This window comes from Clupea harengus, chromosome 16 (genome assembly GCF_900700415.2).
Source record: "Clupea harengus chromosome 16, Ch_v2.0.2, whole genome shotgun sequence".
NCBI lineage: Eukaryota > Metazoa > Chordata > Actinopteri > Clupeiformes > Clupeidae > Clupea > Clupea harengus.
In genome coordinates, this window is record NC_045167.1 from 11,341,887 (window position 1) to 11,363,159 (window position 21,273).

Sequence of the window (21,273 nt, forward strand, 5' to 3'; positions counted from 1 at the left end):
GAGAGAGAGAGCGCGCCCAGGCTCACTCCCAGACTGCAGCAGACAAGAGAGAAGCAAAATAAAACACATCACACAAGGTTTATATAGATAGAAGTTTAGCTTTCCTTGACGCCAAAACACTTTGTCAGCAGGGATAATCACGTGGTGGGTCTCTGATGTCCGAGGTCATCTTACTATGCTTTTTGCAATGTAATGCATCCGCAAGGCTGAAAAGAAGGACAACTAGTCTAGACTAGGACTACTAGCCATTTTGAGGAAGTTTGTGAAGATCTGAGGGTCGTTGCAGATTAGTACACTGAAGGACTGTATCACATATACCTGTTTGGGTGGAGGAGGTGTCAAATGTAGCTGCTGGTGTCAATGAAGTCTGCCCAAATTAAATTACTGAATCCAACACCTCGGGCTACCAAAAGGGTATCAGGGTATCACGCAGATACACATTTCCTCACTGCATCGGTGTAGGACTGCCTTACGTTGCCAAGGGTGAAAGGTCATGCTCAGATATGTTCATCATATCGCTCTTAATTTGCACTTAAATTTGTAGCTTTTTATTACGGCCATCTTGTTATTAATGTATCCACGTGTTTATTCTCATGTCAGTATATCAGCAGCACACAAGAGAGAAACAAGTTTATTACTAACCGTCTTGCCAACTGTATAAACACTGGCCATGTGATTGTGGGCAAGGAGTTTATCTTTAGGAGTCTGTTTTCCTTAATTCAACAAAGCTATTCCTAGTACACCTCATACCCACTAATGCCTCTGTTGAAGTCGAAGTATAAACTCATCATGGCAATGTAGTGTGTACGATAGGCTTAACCTCCAGGCTACTGCTGTATGTGTGTGACTAATATTGTCTTCCCCGGCTGTTTAGTCTGCAGAGGAGAAGGTTCCGGTGTGGTACATCATGGATGAGTTTGGCTCTCAGGTGCAGCACTCAAACCAGCCCACATGCTGCATGGCACCCTTCTTCTATAGCCCCCAGCAGATCGCCTACACAGTGCTGTGGCCCTTACAAGACCTGGAGAATGGAGGTACACACACACACACACACACACACACACACACACACACACACACAGTGCAGTACCCCAACCAGCCCACATGCTGCATGACGCCCTTCTTGTAAGGTGTGGCTCCACATTCATGCTCATCTTGTCAGACACTCAAACACACTTGCATTCTCTCTCAGAGATGTTCACACACACACACACACACAGACAAAAAAAACGTACAAACACAGAGAAACTTACGCTATCTGTTAGTACTATTTAAATGATAAATTGAGGTCAGTGACCATCCTAGTGTAAGTAACAAATATCATCTTTACCTTCTAACATTTCCTAGAACACTCTAGCAACATATACGTCACAGTGTTATGACATTTCTTGATTGCGAGGAGACCCAGGAGAGCAGTTCCTGAGCACATAAGAAACCAGAAAGAATAGGCCTGATAACCCAACTACTTACTTTAGTAAAGTACAATACTTTTGTAAGCATGTTTAAACCTCCTAGGTCGCTTTGACATCAACTGGCACTAAACTCAGGAAACGACTATAAAAGTCGGTTTCTCAGATTACATCCCACCACCCCATCATCCAGAAGATTTACCTGAAATGACCCCTAAGGACCCCCTCTCCTGCCCCCTTCTGCTCTCTAGCATTGTCTCAGTCCTATTCCTAACACATCGTTTCATGTTAAAGACCACTATAGAAGAGAAATAAAAAAAATGTCCACCACATCTACCGTATGGTGATATCCAGTCGGTGTGACCGTGTGTTATATAGCATGGCCTGAGAGGTGTGCCGATGGTGTTATACACGCTTATATTTATATCTACTAAATGATGATGTGGAAAGCAGTTAGTTATGGTACATGCCAGAGTACAAATGATTGGTTTACAATTAGATGTTTCATATCAGAGTCATAGTCAGCTTTATTGGCCAGTAGTAAACTAGGAGTAAATTAAATATATAAAAAATAAGCAAGATAATAGTTATATTTTAGTGGAAGTCACTGGTCAGTTGATCATGAAGGAATTATGTGTGGGAAGAAACCGACCTTGTGTCTCGTGGTTTTGCCATACAGGGCCCAAGTTCCCATAAATAATGATAAAGAGAGTCCTTGAAGGCTGGTTCCTCCCTAGGGAAGTAGCAGATGCAGAAAGGCTGATTGTGTCTTTTTGCTGTTCTCCACCTAACAACATTCCTGCAACAATCAGAAAAGACAAGACGTTTGTAGGATTTATTAACTGTCTTGCCTGATGAAGACCTGAGGGGAAAAGTGTGCATTTAGGCTGTGCTCATTTAGGTGTCCTGATGTTCCATAATGCAGTTGAGAGCATATTTTGTTACCATAGCAACTTGTTACCCTAGTTAATGTTATGTAATAGGTTTGCTACTAGTTTGGTGACTAGAAATGAACACAAACACTAACCATAAACCTTTAGGACCTATCCAGTTCCATCCACAAAAGAACATTTGTGATACAGTTTGTCATGTCATATAGGCCATTTTACTGTGCTGTATTCAGCACATTGCCTCTTCTTATTGCTGCTTCCAGCAGTTAATCCACAAATTAATACTGGTGATCCAGTTAAACTGTAATTTCACCTTACTTCACCACATACTGTACCTTCTAGTGGTTTAGATGGTAATTTTTCTCGGCAGCGATACCTATCGTTTAGGAGAGTGAGTCAATAGTGCCTCAAGCGTAAACATAAAAAGTTATGACGCTGTGTTGGAGTGGGCAATGACCAATCCATCAATCAAAGCAGATTCTCTCTCTCCCCCCCCCTCTCCTCCTGGCCCCTACCTCTTCTCTGCAGCCATAAATGAAGGGGTTTGTGGTTCACTGTGCTGCCAATTCTGTCTGTGGGGTTCCATTCATGCCGGCACCCATAACATGGGATCCAGGGGTCAGTGTTGGGGGTCAAGGGGTCAGTGTTTGGTCACACAGGATACCCTGGAGGCGCAGACTGTGTCATCTCCTCAGCTCATGTCTATTATGAAGATTAAGAAAGGGTCTCCTTGTATCTCGCCCATATGCTGGCATACCCACATATCCTGTTCCCAGAGACACGTCTAAAAAAAGGGAAGTTGTGTCAGTGGTGGGTGCAGGGAACTTGGACCTGCACAGGATGTTGCACAAACTGCTCAACATAATGGACAACACTTCACATCCCCCGCACAACCTACTGGTCAGTCAGCAGAGTGTTTTCAGTCGGAGGCTCTTTCAACTCCGCTGTTATAAGGACCACTACAGGAAGTACATTCTTGCCCACCGCAATAGCAGTATATAATCACGCTCCGTGATTATATCAGTAATCAGCCAGTGGGCTTTTGGAAATGTATGCTTTTTAAATCTTCTTTTTCAGAGAATTGTGCATTTCAAGCATCCATGCTTAATTTATACTTGAATTCTTGTGATTCAATCATGTGTATATAACACACACACACACAAATACAAATGTATAAATGTATGTATATTAGAAAAGGTAGAATGTAGTTCTTCTGGAAAGAGAGACTAAAATCAGTGAACTGTGGTCTGTGTTACAAACTTGGCTTGGCATGTAACAGTGGTGGTTGCTTTGAATTCTCAGGTGCTTATCTGCCTTGTGGGGTGTGACTTGACAACAAAGCATCTGTGTGCCCATTTCATTACACTTGAAAGAGCCGTTATCTTCAGCCATTCCCCCCAAATCTCTCTTACTATGCACATACAAATCCACACACACACACACACACACACACACACACACACAGAGACTGGTATAATGAGAGAGATAGAGAGAGAGAGTTTTTAATGTGTGTGTGTGTGTGTGTGTGTGTGTGTGTGTGTGTGTGTGTGTGTCCCTTTCTGTGCGTTTAATGAGAATAAAGGAGATGAGCCGGGGAAGCATGGAGGTGAGGAGAGGCTGTAGGAGTATTTTTCACTCTTGCGTGTTGGTTTAGAGAGAGACCACCATAAGAAGCATTTGGTTGTTACAAGATAAGTTTTACTGGTAATTACTGACACAACTTGCTTGACTTAACACACAGTACCATCAAGGAAAGCCGGGGAATGCATTCTGAAAACAGGTACAGACTTTTAAGTCCTAACCCAATGATGTCATTTTCTGGGCCTCCTGTTTCCACCCATTGTGTGATCATGAGATGGTACCACCAAGTTCTCAGCAATAACACATCATTTCTGTTTGACAATCTCCCTTTGTAAGCACCTCTCCTCCCATCTGCTGACCTGTCTTATCTGTCCAAAAACTTCAACACCCCATCTTTTGCCCCAGCTTCAAATATACAAAGTTGCCATCGGCTTGACCTTGCTTAGCCAGTGATGGACTGCAGGCTCTGTTTCTCAGGCTCTGGTCTCTGTAAGCCTTTCGTATTGTACACTTGGTATAAGCATAGGCTCTGATTTCTGTAAGGCCTAGGCATTGTTAATAAAAAATAAGTTTTGTTAATAAATTTGTACTGAACTGAATTTATCTTACAAGGCACATCACAGAGTGGCGACCAGAGTGGAGGGGAATGGTTTTAATGAGGGACTGAGGGGGGGACGGGGGGGGGGGACCATCAGACTGTAACACATCCTCAGCACACCGCAGACACACACTCACTTCCTGTTGAACCGCATGGCCAGCTGCCCCACACACAACAGAAGACTGCATACATTTTTAAGGAGGAGGGGCACAGTGTAGATCAGTGGAATGTAGGACAGGGTAGGGATGGGCTTGACTAACCCCCCAGGGTGCTCTGACACCTTTCACTTTGTCTGCAAGGATAGGTCTCAACTACAGCACTGCAAAGAAGTTGGTGGACTGCATTAGAAAAACATGCAGATAACACAGTAAGCCTCCTTTCAAGATTAGAGCCTGTTGTTAATTATTTAGCTGTATAGTTTGCATAAAACCAATGAGTGTTTAAGTGTTTAAGCCCTTTGAGTGACACCTGTCATTCTGGCGGAGGGATGTCCTGATGGGGGAGACATGACCTTGTGGGGAAATAATAAGTAGTATGCCAACAATTGGGCATTTGGTGTGATTGTGGAGGATTTGGTGTGGTGGAGGATTTGTGTTGCCACATGACCAATTCAAGCTACACTAGGAAATGTCAAGTCCTTAAAAATCCTCAACTTCATGATGCTTCATTAATTCCTTAATTTGTTTTCTGTTCTACTGATGTCATGCGACACCCTTTAATTTCCGCGTCACATCTTTTTTAATGCATTGTATTCATTAATCTGTTGAACCAGTATCTCTCATCCTGTGCCTCTCCTCTGTGTCTGATAGGTGAGGTAACACGTGACTATGCCTACGGAGAGACTAATAACTTTGTCCGTGAGTGTCGGTTGTTGCCCTGGGTAGCATCAGACCTGGAGGGTGTTGGCACCCACACACCTGAACCACCAAATGTTTATTTTGAGGTGCGCTCAAATGCTGCTACACTTTGACGAACAACCACAATTCAATATCAGAGAGACAACGGTCTGAATTTTTCTGTCTGAATTTCAGGCCATTTTTGCAGGAAATAAAGAAACCCTTCCTCTGGCCATTGAACCCTGCAGTGTACCAGAAGGCAAAGTACTGAAGTAAGTTTCCTCCAGACCTTCAATATGGATCTCCCAGTTATATCTGTTTAGTTTAATTTATGTTGTTATGTTTATGCATTAAACTTGTGTTACACTCTGTTTAATTCTCTGCATTGAATCATGTGTATACAAATATGTAGTGGTGGAATTGAGGCGTTTACACTAGACTGTGTGTGTGTTGTGTGTGTGTGTGTGTGTGTGTGTGTCTGTCACAGGGTCTACACAGAGATGAAGCAAGTGAAGGATAATCTCACACACCCTCGATTCCTGCTGGTAGAGACTGAGGAGGAGGCAGACGTGCTCTGGATGTTCAACCATTTCAGAGACTACCGGTACGCAAAGCTGCTAAAATGGTCTCCTTTTTCCAAGATAATTCTTTCCTGATTTGTGACAGGACTGACTATATCAAAGTGTCTGAATCATGAAGATTTGGTAAAAAATGTGGTTCTATTTTCAATGCGAATTGAATTGGATCAAATTGAACTGAATTGATCATCTGTTTATCTTTACCTTTAGCAAGCTGAGTGAAGAGAGGCCTCTCGTCCTTCTAAACCAGTTCCCGTGTGAGGTGGTGGTCACCACAAAGGACTGTCTGGCATCAGTTTCACGCCGTGCTCACGAGGGTCAGGCTGCCCCATGGATCCCTATGACCTTTAACCTCCAGACAGAGTTGCCTCAGTTCATCAAGCACTACCAGCAGAGGAAGGAGAGGTGGGCCGGGAATCACACACACACACACACACACACACACACACACACACACACACACACACACACTCACTCAAAGCCTCATCCACTGTTCACCACATATTTAAATGCCAAGTGAAGGTGTTTGTTATGCATTCTTTCTTACTAGCTTTAAGTTCAGTAGTAGAGCACACCTCTGTCACAGGTCACCTGTCATGCTACTGGTAATCCCCAAGTCTATTCACAAGATCAGTGATGATCTAAGTTGTACATCTTATAAATGCACGCCATTATATTAAAGACCTGAAAAAAATCATGCTTTCATGGCAGTTCTGGATGGAAAAGCATACTGAAAATACTTTATTATAACAGAACTCTATTTTAGCTCTGAAGTTCGTTGCGGTTGCAAGATTTAGCAGAGGACTGTTTGAAATGCTGTTCTGGTGGGAAGGGTGTCAGTTTTCCACGTAACAGATCTCAAGAGCACACAACACGCTGTGGTGGAGAGAGGGGAGGAGCGATGATAATCGATGATAGGAAGTTATTAATGTTCATAGCGTAGTTAAAGTTTCCTGTGTGTTGCCTCTGGGTCCCTTTGCCCTGCAGCTGTGCCGATGTTTCCTTAATCGCCCAGTATCAATGCTAGCTCTGTTCTCTCACCACATGCAGCTGTCAGTTCCACAGCAAATTATACTTAGTATACTTTATGTCGTGGAAATTCTAAAAGCTTCTTTATTTCAGATTAGTTAACTGCTGCTGAGCTGGTCCATGGAGCATCTCTAAAACTTTAAGCTTAAGGCAAGAGTGATCAAGCAGACTAACTGAGCACAAAGCCCCCTTTCAGAGAAGGCCTACAGACTCTCTGTCTCGTGGTTTCTCAGAAAAAAGCCTCTCTGCCTCGTGGCACAGCCTTTTTATCTAACTGTTACTCCTATCTGTTTAGATGTCCTTGTTCCAGCACCAACAAGACACACATTATTCAATATTACAGTCATGAGTAGGTAAAAATACAACATATACAAAGTACAGGTGCAGTTGTATGGAAACAGAATACACACCTCTGTGGAGTGTGTCTGGAGGCTGGTTGAGGTGGTGCAAAGTGGGGCATATCGGGAAGGGGAAACCATAGGAGTCTTCCTAGGTGAGAAAGGTATAGGTGTGAATGCATACTGCTCACAGTGGCCATTTGAATGCTAATGAACACGGTGCTGTGGAGGCACCAGTGTATTTAATGTGAATGTGAGTGTGGATAATGTTTGCTGTTTGATCTTTAGGTTGTATGGTCACCCGACCATTTGGTTCATACGAGTTTTTTAACCCTTAAAATAGTATCTGGAAACACCAGTAGTCTTCATGCCTAAACAAAGGGGCTATCCTAAATGCAGATTCATTTTCACACTTAGGGAAAAAGACTTTGAAACACATCAGTGCCAATCTCAGGTGTTGTAATCTCTCCATACCTGTACCACCAACACAAACCCTACAACAGGTAACAATGAAACACCTATGACTGCTAACAACGAAGAAGCCTAACTAGTCCATTTTAATACTTTGTTCAACTGACAGTTTCACCATTTTTGCAAATGCACACAAAAAGAATGATAAGTACTATGTATGATATAGTTTAAGCAGTTACTTGTGGCCACCACTACACACACACACACAAATATTATTATTATGGCCGACACCGCACCAGCTAGCGGTCATATATAGCGCCCTAGTTGCTCGTTGCCTGTTGCTTTGCTCGTTGCCCGTCAATGAAATTAGGGCCCGTAGTGTTTGTCATAGTTTTGGTACTTACACTTCACCGATCCACAAGGAACTTGGTTGTAGCCCCACATGGCTGATATGGAATAGAAGGATTATATCCCCAGGTGTGCATATCCCTTAGTGCTTGGTGGGGTGGGGTAAAATAACTTTTTGAGCCATACCTCAAAAGCCGCTCTGACAGAAATTATGAAATTTTGTTAAGGTGAGCTTGCCTTCAACGAGCAATCAAAATTCACCAGCCAAAACATGCCTATTTTCTCCTGTTTTTCAGTACAACTTTTGTTGTTTTACAATGTGCTTTGATGAAATAAAATGTATTTGCTTACTGACTTACCAACCTCCATACCTTCAAACACACTTCTACTGTTTGGCGTGTAGGGGAGAGGACAACCATTGGATCTGCAAGCCCTGGAATCTGGCCCGTGGACTAGACACACACATAACCAGCAACCTCAACTACATCATTAGGCAGAGAGAGAGCACCCCCAAGGTATGCAGTGTGTTTGTTGTAGTTGCTTGGCCTTGACCACTATTTGCCGCCTCCTTTTGTGATTTAAAAAAAAGAAAATGGAGAATTTATTTCACTCTACTCACATGGTGGTCATCAGTACTGCAGAAAAGATAAGGTAGCATTATGTGTTTCCTCTGTTTGTATATGTATTTCAAACAGGACGTATCCACTTGGTATTGATCCAGGAGGATGTGCCATCTTCAGATAATGGCCTTTTGTAAATGTACTATTTTGAGTACCACCTTTTAAAATGTTACTGATTCACACTGAGATTCTTAACTTTATTATGTCTTTATTCCCTTCTTTATCCCCCCCAAACCCTTGTTCTCACCAGGTGGTCTGTAAGTATTTGGAGGATCCAGTGTTGTTTGACAGAGAGGATATTGGTTTGGTGAAGATGGATATTCGCTACATGGTGCTGCTGCGGTCTGCCAGCCCCCTCCGTCTCTATGCCTACGACGTCTTCTGGCTCCGCTTTGCCAACAAGTAAGGATTGTTTTCCTCTGTTATAATCTATCTATTCCTCTCAGTGAAGGGATATCAATAAATTATAGTATTAATATTATAATTTTATTATGAGTATTCAAAGAGGTGTTTGGATCAAGGTCTTTGAATCTTTGTTTGTACAGATAAAAAAACATAAATTTTAGGTCACTAATTCTGTGCAAAGACACGTCGCAAATCCGCTCAGACGTATTTTTCAGTTACAATAACGGGTTTTTTACATTGCACAGTGTCTATTTCTCGGTAACTTAAAAAAAAATCTAAGCAAAAAAAAAGTCAAACAGACAACTGCCTAAATGACTACCGCCCCGTAGCACTGACCTCCACCATTATGAAGTGCTTCGAGCGGCTGGTGTAAGATAAATTTGAATTATCAAATTTATCTAATAATATCACATTTAACCAAATGTATCAATAAAGTATAATCACAAGAAAAGGGCAGTCAGAAAACAGCAAGTAACATCGGCATGGGAAATGTAAAGCAGAGTCGGACAGGAGAGAGCAAGTTCAAACTGGGACAACGGCCCAGATGAGGAGAAAGGCATAAGGATAAATCAAGTGGTCAAGTCTGGGCCACAGATAAGGGAAAGTGTCCAGACATACATGTCAGCAGATTAAAAGCAGAAGTTCTGTAAATGGGAAATACCACAAGAATCATGTGTTATAACTAAGTGCAGAGTGGAAGACAGTGTATGTGGGCGGTGCAGGGGGCCAGAAGTGACATCACAGAATTAGGCCTTAAAAGTGCGAGCATCTTCTGTTTAGACTCTAGAATTCGCATTCTCCGGCTTGCTTGACTGTACTTGACTGTGTGTATTGTGTCGTTACTGTTAAGAAATGCGTAATCGTGGCACCTATAGATAAATAAATTATGTGCTTTTCGACGCCTGAGTTGCTTATACACTCTCACAAGTATTTACTACGGTTATTGCCACGCAAATCAAAATACAACTTAGTTCAGAGAAATCATGTCACATCATGAAGTCAAGCCTTAATGTTTCAGCCCCGATACTATAAAGGATCACTCAGTGTGCCTACTGAGATCACCTTCAAGTACTCTCTTCTAGAATGAAAGAGAGGGACAACTCACCTTTTCCACGTAGTCGACAGGATTTGCTGTGCCAAAGGTCCCCACCTCTCTTAGGTATCGGACGTTACGGATCACAGGCTGCTGATCAGACCGGTGTAGTCAGGCGAGGTGCGATTCAAACGCGGAACTCACTTCACTTCATTAACTGACGCAGAAGCGAGTTTTTGTGGTATTTAAAAAGTACCCTTAGGTTTAATGTCAAAAAGGTCAACAAGAATTTAAAGTAAAGAAAAAGAACAATAAGACTTGGTCCCCAAGTCAACAAGAATTAAAAAGAAAGAAATAAAAGCAATAAGACTTGGTCCCCAAGTCGTTTAAGCGCTCAGCAAAACAGTGTATAAACCACACAGCAAAAAGAAGAGCTCAGCCACAGGCATTGGTCTCAGCCTTTTAACTGCAACCTGGTTCCGTCTTTTTATCACAGACTTCTCCTTATAAGGTCATTCCATCACACAATGTACTTTTATCATGTCAGGGTTTTTGCAACAGAGGTATGACTCAGCTATATGCCGGCTGCTTACAGCCTGCGTCCTCCTCGCGGGCCCCAAAGGTTACACTTCCTGTGCTTAACCCACTTTACAGTTGCAGTTTGAACATTCACAGATTACATCAGCATTGTTCCCCCACAAGCACCTGCACTGAAAATGTTTCCTTACACAATAAGCAATTTTCACTCTTGTTCATAGCAATCGGCAGCAGATATAGATTTGTTAAAACATCACTCAAGCAATTACACACACTATCATATGATTATACGGCATGATTCAGACATTCTGCAATCATTGTAAAAGGCATATATTGGTTCAGATGATTATAAAGCATAGCTCCAGCAATTTCATCAAAGCATACGTTTTTCATATGATTAATACATATTTCAAACAATCTCAGCAAAGCGTACATTTGTTAAATGAGTATGAGAATGGGATATGAGTGTGAATGTGAGTCAGAGAATGTCTATGAATTTGAGCCTAACACGCGTACGGCTCCATGTCGTGGCTGTCAGGTTCATTCTTTTGTGAGTCGTTCATCATTACCTACCAGTAAAACTCAACCTTGTTACAACAAATTGCTTCGTATGGTGGTTCCTCTCCGAAACAACACGCAGAGTATTTTTTCCTAACACTGGTCAGAACCCACATCTGCTCCACCCTTCCAAACACCCTGGACCCCTTTCAGTTTGCGTACCGCACAAACAGATCAACAGATGATGCCATCGCCCTTGCAACACACACCACTCTCTCCCACCTGGAAAAGGGCAACACATATGTGAGAATGCTGTTTGTGGATTACAGCTCAGCATTCAACACCATTGTGCCTGCCAAGCTCGTCCCGAAGCTCAGGAGCCTGGGTCTTAAAACACCCCTGTGCAACTGGATCCTGGACTTCCTGACGAGCAGACCCCAGGTGGTGAGAATGGGCAAGCACACCTCCTCCTCACTGACCCTGAGTACCCTGCGTACTCAGTCCCCTCCTGTACTCCCTGTACACACAGGACTGTGTGGCAACACACAGTTCCAACATCATCCTGAAGTTTGCAGACGACACTACCATCCTGGGTCTCATCTCTAACAACGATGAGACCGCCTATAGAGATGAGGTAAGGGGCTTGGCAGCATGGTGCCAAGACAGCAACCTGTCTCTAAACATCTGCAAAACCAAGGAGATGATTGTGGATTTCAGGAAGCTACAGAGGGGGGGTCACAACACCATACACATCGAGGGAGCTGCAGTGGAGAGAGTCTCCAACTTCAAATTCCTCGGTGTGTACATCAAGGATGACCTCACCTGGTCCATGCAAGCGGACTCGGCGGTCAAAACTGCACAGAAGCGGCTTTACTTCTTGAGGAGACTCAAGAAGTTTGGCATGTCTTCTAAAACACTGAAAAACTTTTATAGATGCACCATTGAGAGCATCCTCTCAGGCTGCATCACTGCCTGGTATGGTAGCTGCTCCGCTGCCGATCGCAAGGCCCTGCAGAGGGTGGTGAAGACAGCGGAGCGTATCATCGGCGGCCATCTCCCTTCCGTGCAGGGCATCTACAACAGTAGATGCCTGAGAAAAGCACGGAACATTGTCAAGGACCACAGCCACCCAGGCTATGGTCTATTCACACTGCTGCCGTCTGGTAGACGCTACCGGAGCATCCGAGCACGGACTACCAGACTCACAAACAGTTTTTACCCCCAGGCTGTTAGGCTGCCTAATCAGCAACACTGAACAGTCGCCATCACCTTGTACTTCACACCCATACAAATACACTTGCTACATATATATATAAACCCACATTTTTTATCTTATTTAATTTAATATTCCCCACCCTGGAAACTGCCCTTCTTGTATTTTAAACTGTTGTTACTTGTTATATGTTATATGTTATTTCTGGTATATGTTATTTTGGTATATGTTATTTGTGTTACCTGTTGTATGCCGTCTACTGCGTAGATGTTGGCTGCCAAGTCATAAGAATTTCGCTGCGCTGAAGAAATTTGGTGTATGCGACAATAAACACTTTGACTTTGACTTGACTTTTATGTACAAATTCGACCATCTACGGAGTTTGGTCCGCCATCTTTTTTTTTATTGCTTTGCGACACCCACCAACCGACAGAGAAAAATGTTCACGAGTCCGTCGAAACAACTGCGTGACCACGCAGTAACGCAGTTGTAGTTGCCACACTGTTTCTCACTCATTTCACACCACTGTCTCTCTCTCTCTCTCTCTCTCTCCCTCTTTCTCTCCTTTTGCCCGGTTCTACCTATCATCACTCTTGTTCATCCACTCCCCCCCCCCCCGTTTTCTCCTACCCCTACTTCCTGCACTCTCTCTCCCTCCCCCACCCTTCTCCCCTCTCTTCAGACCGTTCTCCCTCGACACCTTTGATGACTATCAGAAGCACTTCACAGTAATGAACTATGCCGAGGGAGTTGTGCTGAAACAGGTAAGGGGCCTCATTATCTCCAAGGACTTTCAGAAACATTCAGAGTTCACAGAGATATGATTTCCAGTCACAGTTTGGCTCCATTAAACCACTGCAACAGATCATTCCCACTGAGGAAAGAACTCTTGTAGTTAATTAAAATTCCCAAATTAAAACGAGTCTGTTGCCATTTTTGTTGAAGTAAGGTATCAGTAATGTTTGTCAAGCTGACCTCTGACAGAGTTATGAGTTATGTGAAGTTGCGGCCAGCAAAGACGTACTTAAGCAATATGACACGAGTGAGAGTGGGGTTGATAAAGAATATCCCCACGGATACCCCCCACCTCCTACACCACCCCCCACCCCCACTGGGTAAATTAGCCTTCACGTCTCTTTCTCCTGCAGTAGGAGAGTGTCTGTTGACGACTAGGCTCAGCGTGCCTTCTTTATTATCATGAGTTTGGCCCAGTTCCGTTTTTCTTTTTTTTTTTATAAACCTGCCTGTTCCTTTCCGTCACCATTCAGTTTCAGTGTTCATTTTTATATACATCCTTCTTCCTTCCTCCTTTTGTGTGTCTGTTTTATCTCTAAGCCGTTCTGCTTAATTGGTGTAAGGCTCCTCCATGTCTATGGTTCATGGTAGGGTCATGACCTCACACCCAAGCTTGCAGAGCTGGCACTGACCGTGGTTACATGGATTCGAATAACTGCCTTAGTCGGACTGAAATCGCATTATCCGTTTCATGTAAGCACCTTAGTCGGATCGTAGTCGGACCGCACATAGTCGGACTAACACCCCTGGATAACTCGATCCGATCCAGTTGATAGTTCGACTATTGCGGCATGTAACGGTGAATTGGATAAGGAACTGGACTTTGCGTCTTTGCGCATGCTCCCTCTCTCCCTGCCAGGTCGTGACCCGGAAGACGAAAGAGGGATAAGTTGTCTCAACTGTTCATACTAATGACACGGTTTTTTATGAATATCCTGCAGACTGTCTCACAAGCTTATTCTTGTTGATTATGAACAAACATAACAGAAGAGGTCCGAAGATATGAGCACCTTTACAACCCCTCCTTAAACACGTATAAGGACGTTCCACATTTTATTTGCTTAAAACAACAGCAGTACTGTCAAATCAGCTGTCACTCGGCAATTACCTGACCAAGGTTCCATGGCAATGTTCCGAAAGCCCATTTTTTCCGACAGCCCGCTGTTCCGAAATTGTGAGTACAGCAACGTGAACCACTATTGCCCACATGCACATCCCAATGAATCACACAATCATAAACATATAAATGCCTTTATTTCACAAGCATTAACTTGAATTCAGAATATTATTATACACACATGCATTTGCATCGCGATGATACAAAAATATTTGTATGATTGCCAACGCATGCATGCTTTGTCAGTGCTTGACAAGATCTGCGTAATGTCCTGCGACAATCTGCCGGTGATTTCCTTCGCATGAGTGGTAGCCTACCCCATATTCAAAACCAGAGTAGGCTAAGTTAACAAATATTGCCTAGGAAAAGTTATAAGCGTGATAGCCCGGTGAGCGTCTCCGCTCTGCTGTGCAAACGAAATGCTGTGTGTGTTTTTTGCCACTTAAAATATTTCTAAATTTTGCCTGCCCTCTAAAGACAGAGACGTGACAGGTGGAGCGCAATACCTTCCTTTATAGACAACAACGATCATACACTCCTATTGCACTCAAACAACCACACTCAAACGAGGAGATATTGTATCAATTAGCCTATTATGTATTGTATTAATTGCACAGAGTTCCAGTGGCGCATGCAGCCGTACACACTGTGCGTACCTTCTGCTACGCGAGAAGAAAAAAAAAATATCATGAACGCATATTTATTACAATGGGGAAACTATAAAATCGGAGTACGGACAACTAATGCCCAGCGTTGACGATGCAGATACAGAGCTGGAAACAGCTAAATGAGTTACAGCCAAAACGCAGTGCGTTTTATCAAGCCCTGGAAAGTTCGGCAAATTTCTACCCAAACATTCATTGTTTTTTATTAAACACTAAACTCAACACACTGTCAAAATGGCACGGGCTTTATGCCCTGGTGCAAGTTACCACGAACAGACTGTGCTACAGTCACACACCTGCACAACCTCTGTCCCAACACAGAACAACGACATGTACGGTAAGGAACACGGTCAGGGAACATCGCTGAGCGGAGCCAGTGCAGCACATAGAGTATAACAGTATGCTCCCGCCGCACGGCATTATGGGGCGACTATGCCGGCACGTCACAATATAAATGCATTTATTTCACAAGCATGAACTTTAATTCAGAATACTACACACATGGCATTTGCATCGCAAACATACTTTTATGATTGCCAACGCATGCATGCTTTGTCAGTGCTTGACAAGATCTGCGTAATGTCCTGCGACAATGTGCCGGTGATTTCCTTTGCATGAGTGTTACCCCATATTCAAAACCAGAGTAGGCTAAGTTAACAAATATTGCCTAGGAAAAGTTATATGCGTGATAGCCCGGTGAGCGTCTCCGCTCCGCTGCCCAAACTAAATGCTGTGTGTGTTTTGTGCCACTTAAAATATTTCTAAATTTCGCCAGGAGGACTATTTTTCGGAATATTGAGATTTCGGAATATCGGGCTTTCGGAACACTGGGCCGTCCCCGTGTGAATGTGCGTGCGTTTCTCTCTTGTTTCTTCACCTTTGAATAATGTAACTTATAAACACATCGGCCCAGCAGAAACAAACAAACAAACAACCCAAGAGGCAACACGCATTTCTGGACCGATGAACAGACGCGATTCATGCTCAATCAACTGTTGTTGTTATTGGTAGTGGTGAAGAGGTCAAGCGGAAATGGCTGTATCACCACTAGTTGTAATGAAAACAGCGCCACCTATCGTTATGGATATGACATGCTTTCGGCCAATGATTCGATTTATTCACTGCCATGTATATTGGGATAATAGCACCTACCCTCGAAAGATAGCATAGTCCGACTAAGCAAAGATTCGAATTATACCATCATGTAAACACACTGACTGACTGTACTTCTAAAGGTGTAAATCACAAAACAGATGTTTGCAGAAAGTTGGACACACACACTATTAGGAATATGTGATCATATCAATACAGATGGGGTAGTACACTACGATGCTAGTACACAAATCTTGTGACTAATTAATCAATAATCCCTGATTATAAAACACAGTGCTTGTTGTTTAGGTATAAAAAAAAGACTATTTCAAGTTAGAGGTTTATGTTTTAATCCCCCCCCTGTTTTCTCCTTATCCGTAGGTTCATTATGATGAGTTCATTCCCATGTTTGAAAAGCAGTACCCACAGTATCCCTGGAAAGAAGTTGAGGTACACATGTTTGAATTTTCCCATAAATCTTTGATAAGAGAAAGGGGGAATCCAAGGTTGTCCTGTGCTGTGTGTGTGTGTGTGTGTGTGTGTGTGTGTGTGTGTGTGTGTGTGTGTGTGTGTGTGTGTGTGTGTGTGTGTGTGTGTGTGTGTGTGTGTGTGTGTGTGTGTGTGTGTGTGTGTGTGTGTGTGTGTGTGTAGATGTGTGCTTGCCTTTCACTAAGTCTACCAGACTGCCTTCGGATCCCTATCTGTTTAACTGCTTTCCTTTGTTCCGGCGTCTCCTTTCACTCCGTGTCCCCACTGAAGGCCAGCCTAATCTGTTAGATGCCTTCCAACTGCTTTGTGTATGTGGGTTTTGCATTCAGTGGTCTAGCACCATGGCCAAGCTCCTCCAGACTGCTCCCCCAACTGATTCGTTCGTGAGTGAGTGAGTGAGTGAGTGAGTGAGTGAGTGAGTGAGTGTGTGTGTTTACACATTTGGAGGAGACACTGTTGTCTGACACCTTAACATTTACGACACTAGACTTTGATTGTACTAGAGTCGATCAGAGGTTTGGGTCTTGTTATGATTATTTTTGTGTCACTTGTTCACCCAAGTTCTGCATGTGTGTGTGTGTGTGTGTTTGCAATTGGCTCTGTGCTTAAATTCACAGGCAGATATCTTTACTGCCTTTGGGGAGCTGTTCCAGGCTGCTACCTCCCAGCCCGCCCCCCATGGCATAGGTGCCTACCCCTCCTCCAGAGCCATCTACGCCATTGACCTGATGCTGAAGTGGGAGAAAACTGAACAAGGTAACATGCCTAATGACCTTAAAGACCTCTGAGCCTCCTTGGATTCCATGTGACAGTGCATTTATAGAAAAGGGAAGGATGTTTGTGTGTGTCTGTGGGTGTGGACGGGTGTGTGTGTCTGTCTGTCTGTCTGTGTGTGTGTGTGTGTGTGTGTGTGTGTGTGTGTGTGTGTGTCCATGAGGTGAGGCATGAGACTTATAATTTGTGACCACCATAAGGGCACAAACCCACAAATCACACAGCCTCAAGTCTGAACAACTATACAGCTACTCTAAGGTAGGAGATCCGCATGGACACCCATACATCTCTCTCCTCCCTCCCTCCCTCCCTCTCTCCCTCCCTCTGTCCAAAAATGATCAAATCAAGCTGGCTACTGTCAACCGCAGTTGTCCATGTGTATGTGCGTGCGAGAAAGAGACAAAGAATTTTGACTTGGTACATTGTCCATTAATAATGCATAGTTTTAAAAATACAAACAACATCCACATGATGGAATCGGTTGCCGAGGTGACCAGGGAGACAAGCCAGTGGTTTTGAAGGTTTACCTCAGTGAGCAGCCTACAGAGAAGCCACCTCTTGAGTGGGATCAAGAAGTGACTGTGTTAGGGTTGTTTACTTGTTTTGATTGTCACCTTCGGAGGAAGGACCAGATGGGCCCTTGTGGTCTCGCCTTGGGACAGAGGGATACTTTTGGGGGTAATAAAGACAACTGGGTAAATCCATCATGACAGACGTTACAAATCGGAGGGTTTTGTATTATTGTACAGCTGCCATGGTATTTATTAAGTCTCAGGTTTTATGGCTAACTATACCTGGCCCTGGCTTGACATGGAAAAATGTCAATTCATCTAGCTATGGGCTTCCTTGGGCTGTGGTAGATGTATGGAGCGTGACTGACATTGGATAAAAAATCAGAATGGACATGCAAAAAGTGTTATGATTCTTATATTCATATGCAGTTTATGCCCTTATGTTTCTTAACAGTTAAAATTAAGGTTAAGAATTCCTGAGTATTCTGTGTTCTGACACGTGTTCCTGTTCTATGTGTGACTGTGTTCTACCACATGTGACTGTGTTTTGTTGTTCTATGTGTGACTGTGTTCTGCCACGTGTGACTGTGTTCCTGTTCTTTGTGTGATTGTGTTCCTGTTCTATGTGTGACTGTGTTCCTGTTCTATGTGTGACTGTGTTCCTGTTCTATGTGTGACTGTGTTCTGCCACGTGTGACTGTGTTCCTGTTCTATGTGTGACTGTGTTCTGCCACGTGTGACTGTGCTCCTGTTCTGTGTGTGACTGTGTTCCTGTTCTATGTGTGACTGTGTTCCTGTTCTATGTGTGACTGTGTTCTGCCACGTGTGACTGTGCTCCTGTTCTGTGTGTGACTGTGTTCCTGTTCTGTGTGTGACTGTGTTCCTGTTCTGTGTGTACGTAGCAATAAGGAGGATGGAATGCTCCTGGGACTGTGCGTCAGGCTGTCGCTGTCATGCCTGAGTGCATTCTCTGCATCATTAGCTTACTTGCAAGGATATCATTGATCAGGGTGGCCTGGTGATTCTCCTGACTTGCTGTGACCCACGAAAGGTGGGTCCTGTCGAGTAGGACGCTTTAACTCAAACTTTCTCTGGACTAATCAGAGAAGCTGATGGATCTTGATGTGAAGTCTTGGGGCGCACCATTGTAGAGAATGAAACCTTGGTCCAGATTTGTTCACCCATTGCCTGACTGAAGTATCCATTAATCTGGGGAATAAAATCACAATCAAGAGTAATAATCAAAGAAGAAGGCTGTTAATGTTTTTCAAGTAATTACATAAATATAGCGTGACTGATGCTTAATGGTTCTAATGTTTATGAGAGTTTTAATATGTATGTTATTACTGGAAAAACAAGTCTCGTCCACATTTCACAAAAAAACATCCATTTATTTTAATGCTTTTCCCTCCATCGTGATTTTTTTTTTATGCCCTTTATAATTCACTAACTAAAGGTCATGAGTAACCTATCCAGAGCAAAAAAAAACCCAGGTCAGCTATTTGTGCAGACAGGGCTGGTGTTGAAATATGTAACGCCGGTCACATATGATGACATTTAAGTGGCACTTATTTGAAAAATATGAAAAATGTTAGGCCTCATGGATCATTTCCAGTAACTAACTCTCAGGTCTTATAATGTTAGTACACCAGTTAAAGATTTTCTACAGTCGTTCTTTTAAATTTGGTCCATGTCCACCTATTGATAGATTTACCCAACTGGAAAGAGTATTACTTCATTACTTTATAGCAGGTGAATTGTCTACGGCTGGAGACCCGCAGTTTTCTGTGGTCGACGAGAGAGAAGCAACACACACATCACACAAGGTTTATATAGGCTGAAGTTGGCGTGACCGTGACGACAACACACTATCTGGCAGAGATAACCAAGTTACACACACGAGTTTAAGCACACATACAAGGACAGAAAGATAAGCACTTAACAAATAAAGGCATGTGTTTACCACACATCAGGCATGTGATTACCACACATACATACTTAATTATAGTCAGAGTTTTACATGTATCCATCACCATGGCAAGTGTCGTGGAAAATTCTCTTAGAGTGTCTCGTGTCCTCTCGTGGCCTTACAGAAGCACCTTAAGAGAAGGCCTACACACTCTCTGTGTCGTGGTTTCTCAGAAAAGGCGCCTCTGGCTCGTGGCAGCCTTCCAGCACCAGCAATACACACATTATTCAATATTACAGTCATAAGTAGGTAAAAATACAACACAAGTGACACATGGATCCAATGTGCGCAGGTCAAAAGGGAGGAAGCCTCGCACATTACTGCACAAAGCCACCTGGCAGTGCAGAGATAACAGCAGGACACGGCAGGCGTCCTGTGATGTTCTTCAGGTGGGCCAACACCAGTGGTGCTGATGAGCATTGGGATTGGTGGGCCCCAAATTACATTCAGTCCTTAACTTCAATTTAGGTTAAGGATTCCAAATAGAAACAATCCAAAATGATGTTTTTATCCAAAAAATGCACCTTGCATATTTCACGTATAGGTGTGCTCACTTCTTTTCTACAGTCCCAGTCAGTACCTGACAATCAGAGAAGTGAAGTGTTTGATGTGGATGGTCTTGGAAATTTACATTGTAGTGCTCACATTCACACATTTCCCATGAATGGAATTTGAATTTAAATTTGAATAGGTTGCTCACTTGGATGGAACAGACAGCCATCTTGACATTTGCAAACTGCTCGACTCAGAAGGAGCCATGAGACCAGAGCTGACACATATAACTTAATGATAGCTTGATTGTTCTCTCGTAGCTTAATTGTTATCTGCTTTGTACGTCGCTTTGGATTATAGCGTCTGCTTAATGACTTAATGTACATGTAAATGTAATGAGGTCTCTACATTTCAAAGGTGATAAGAGGGGGTTGGGGGGAACAAGAGGCACAGTGGCAGGAAGTGATGTAGGTTTCTTTTGTATGGAGTGTTGTGGCAAAAACAAACCATTGTGGACCTTTGCAAGAACAGTTCTTTCAGTGCTGCATCAGATATATCTGGATTATCACCTATTTACAGTTCTAAAATGCATTTGTTTGTTTTCATTGCTGGCATCCATCTGATAATGTGCCAGTAGACATTAAAATGGTTCAATATTGTTGAAACACGTTATTTTCCTTAGTAAATGTGTTGAGAATCCCATTGCACCACTGACAGTTTCCTTGGAATTATATTATAGTCGGTGCATTACTGATTTTATTTCCCTACATCTGCCATTTTGTCTGACCTGCAATGAATAAAACGCTCTACATAGTTCTGCCTGTGTCTGTCTGTCTCCCTCCGCAGGTGAGCGCATAATGAGACCACAGATCCTGGAGGTCAACTTTAGTCCTGACTGTGAGCGTGCGTGCAAGTACCACCCACAGTTCTACAACCACATGTTCCAGACGCTCTTCCTGGACAACGCAGAGGACTGCCCCGTCACTCAGATCTTATAACTATTTCTGTCATCGTGAAAAATAAACTGTTCTCTACAACCCACAA

The 21,273-nt window shown here is 43.2% G+C and overlaps 1 protein-coding gene across 1 annotated transcript in view; it reads left to right on the plus strand.

Annotated features, from left to right (window-relative positions):
* The window catches only part of ttll12 (tubulin tyrosine ligase-like family, member 12), a 32,266-nt gene extending 10,993 nt beyond the window's left edge, over positions 1-21,273 (plus strand). The window contains exons 4-14 of the mRNA XM_012824444.3: positions 875-1,034; positions 5,288-5,421; positions 5,510-5,586; positions 5,802-5,918; positions 6,103-6,297; positions 8,422-8,533; positions 8,889-9,040; positions 13,007-13,088; positions 16,375-16,443; positions 17,100-17,238; positions 21,076-21,273. Coding sequence (XP_012679898.1) covers positions 875-1,034; positions 5,288-5,421; positions 5,510-5,586; positions 5,802-5,918; positions 6,103-6,297; positions 8,422-8,533; positions 8,889-9,040; positions 13,007-13,088; positions 16,375-16,443; positions 17,100-17,238; positions 21,076-21,227 — 1,389 coding nt within the window. The 3' untranslated portion in view covers positions 21,228-21,273. The remainder of the gene's footprint in view (positions 1-874; positions 1,035-5,287; positions 5,422-5,509; positions 5,587-5,801; positions 5,919-6,102; positions 6,298-8,421; positions 8,534-8,888; positions 9,041-13,006; positions 13,089-16,374; positions 16,444-17,099; positions 17,239-21,075) is intronic.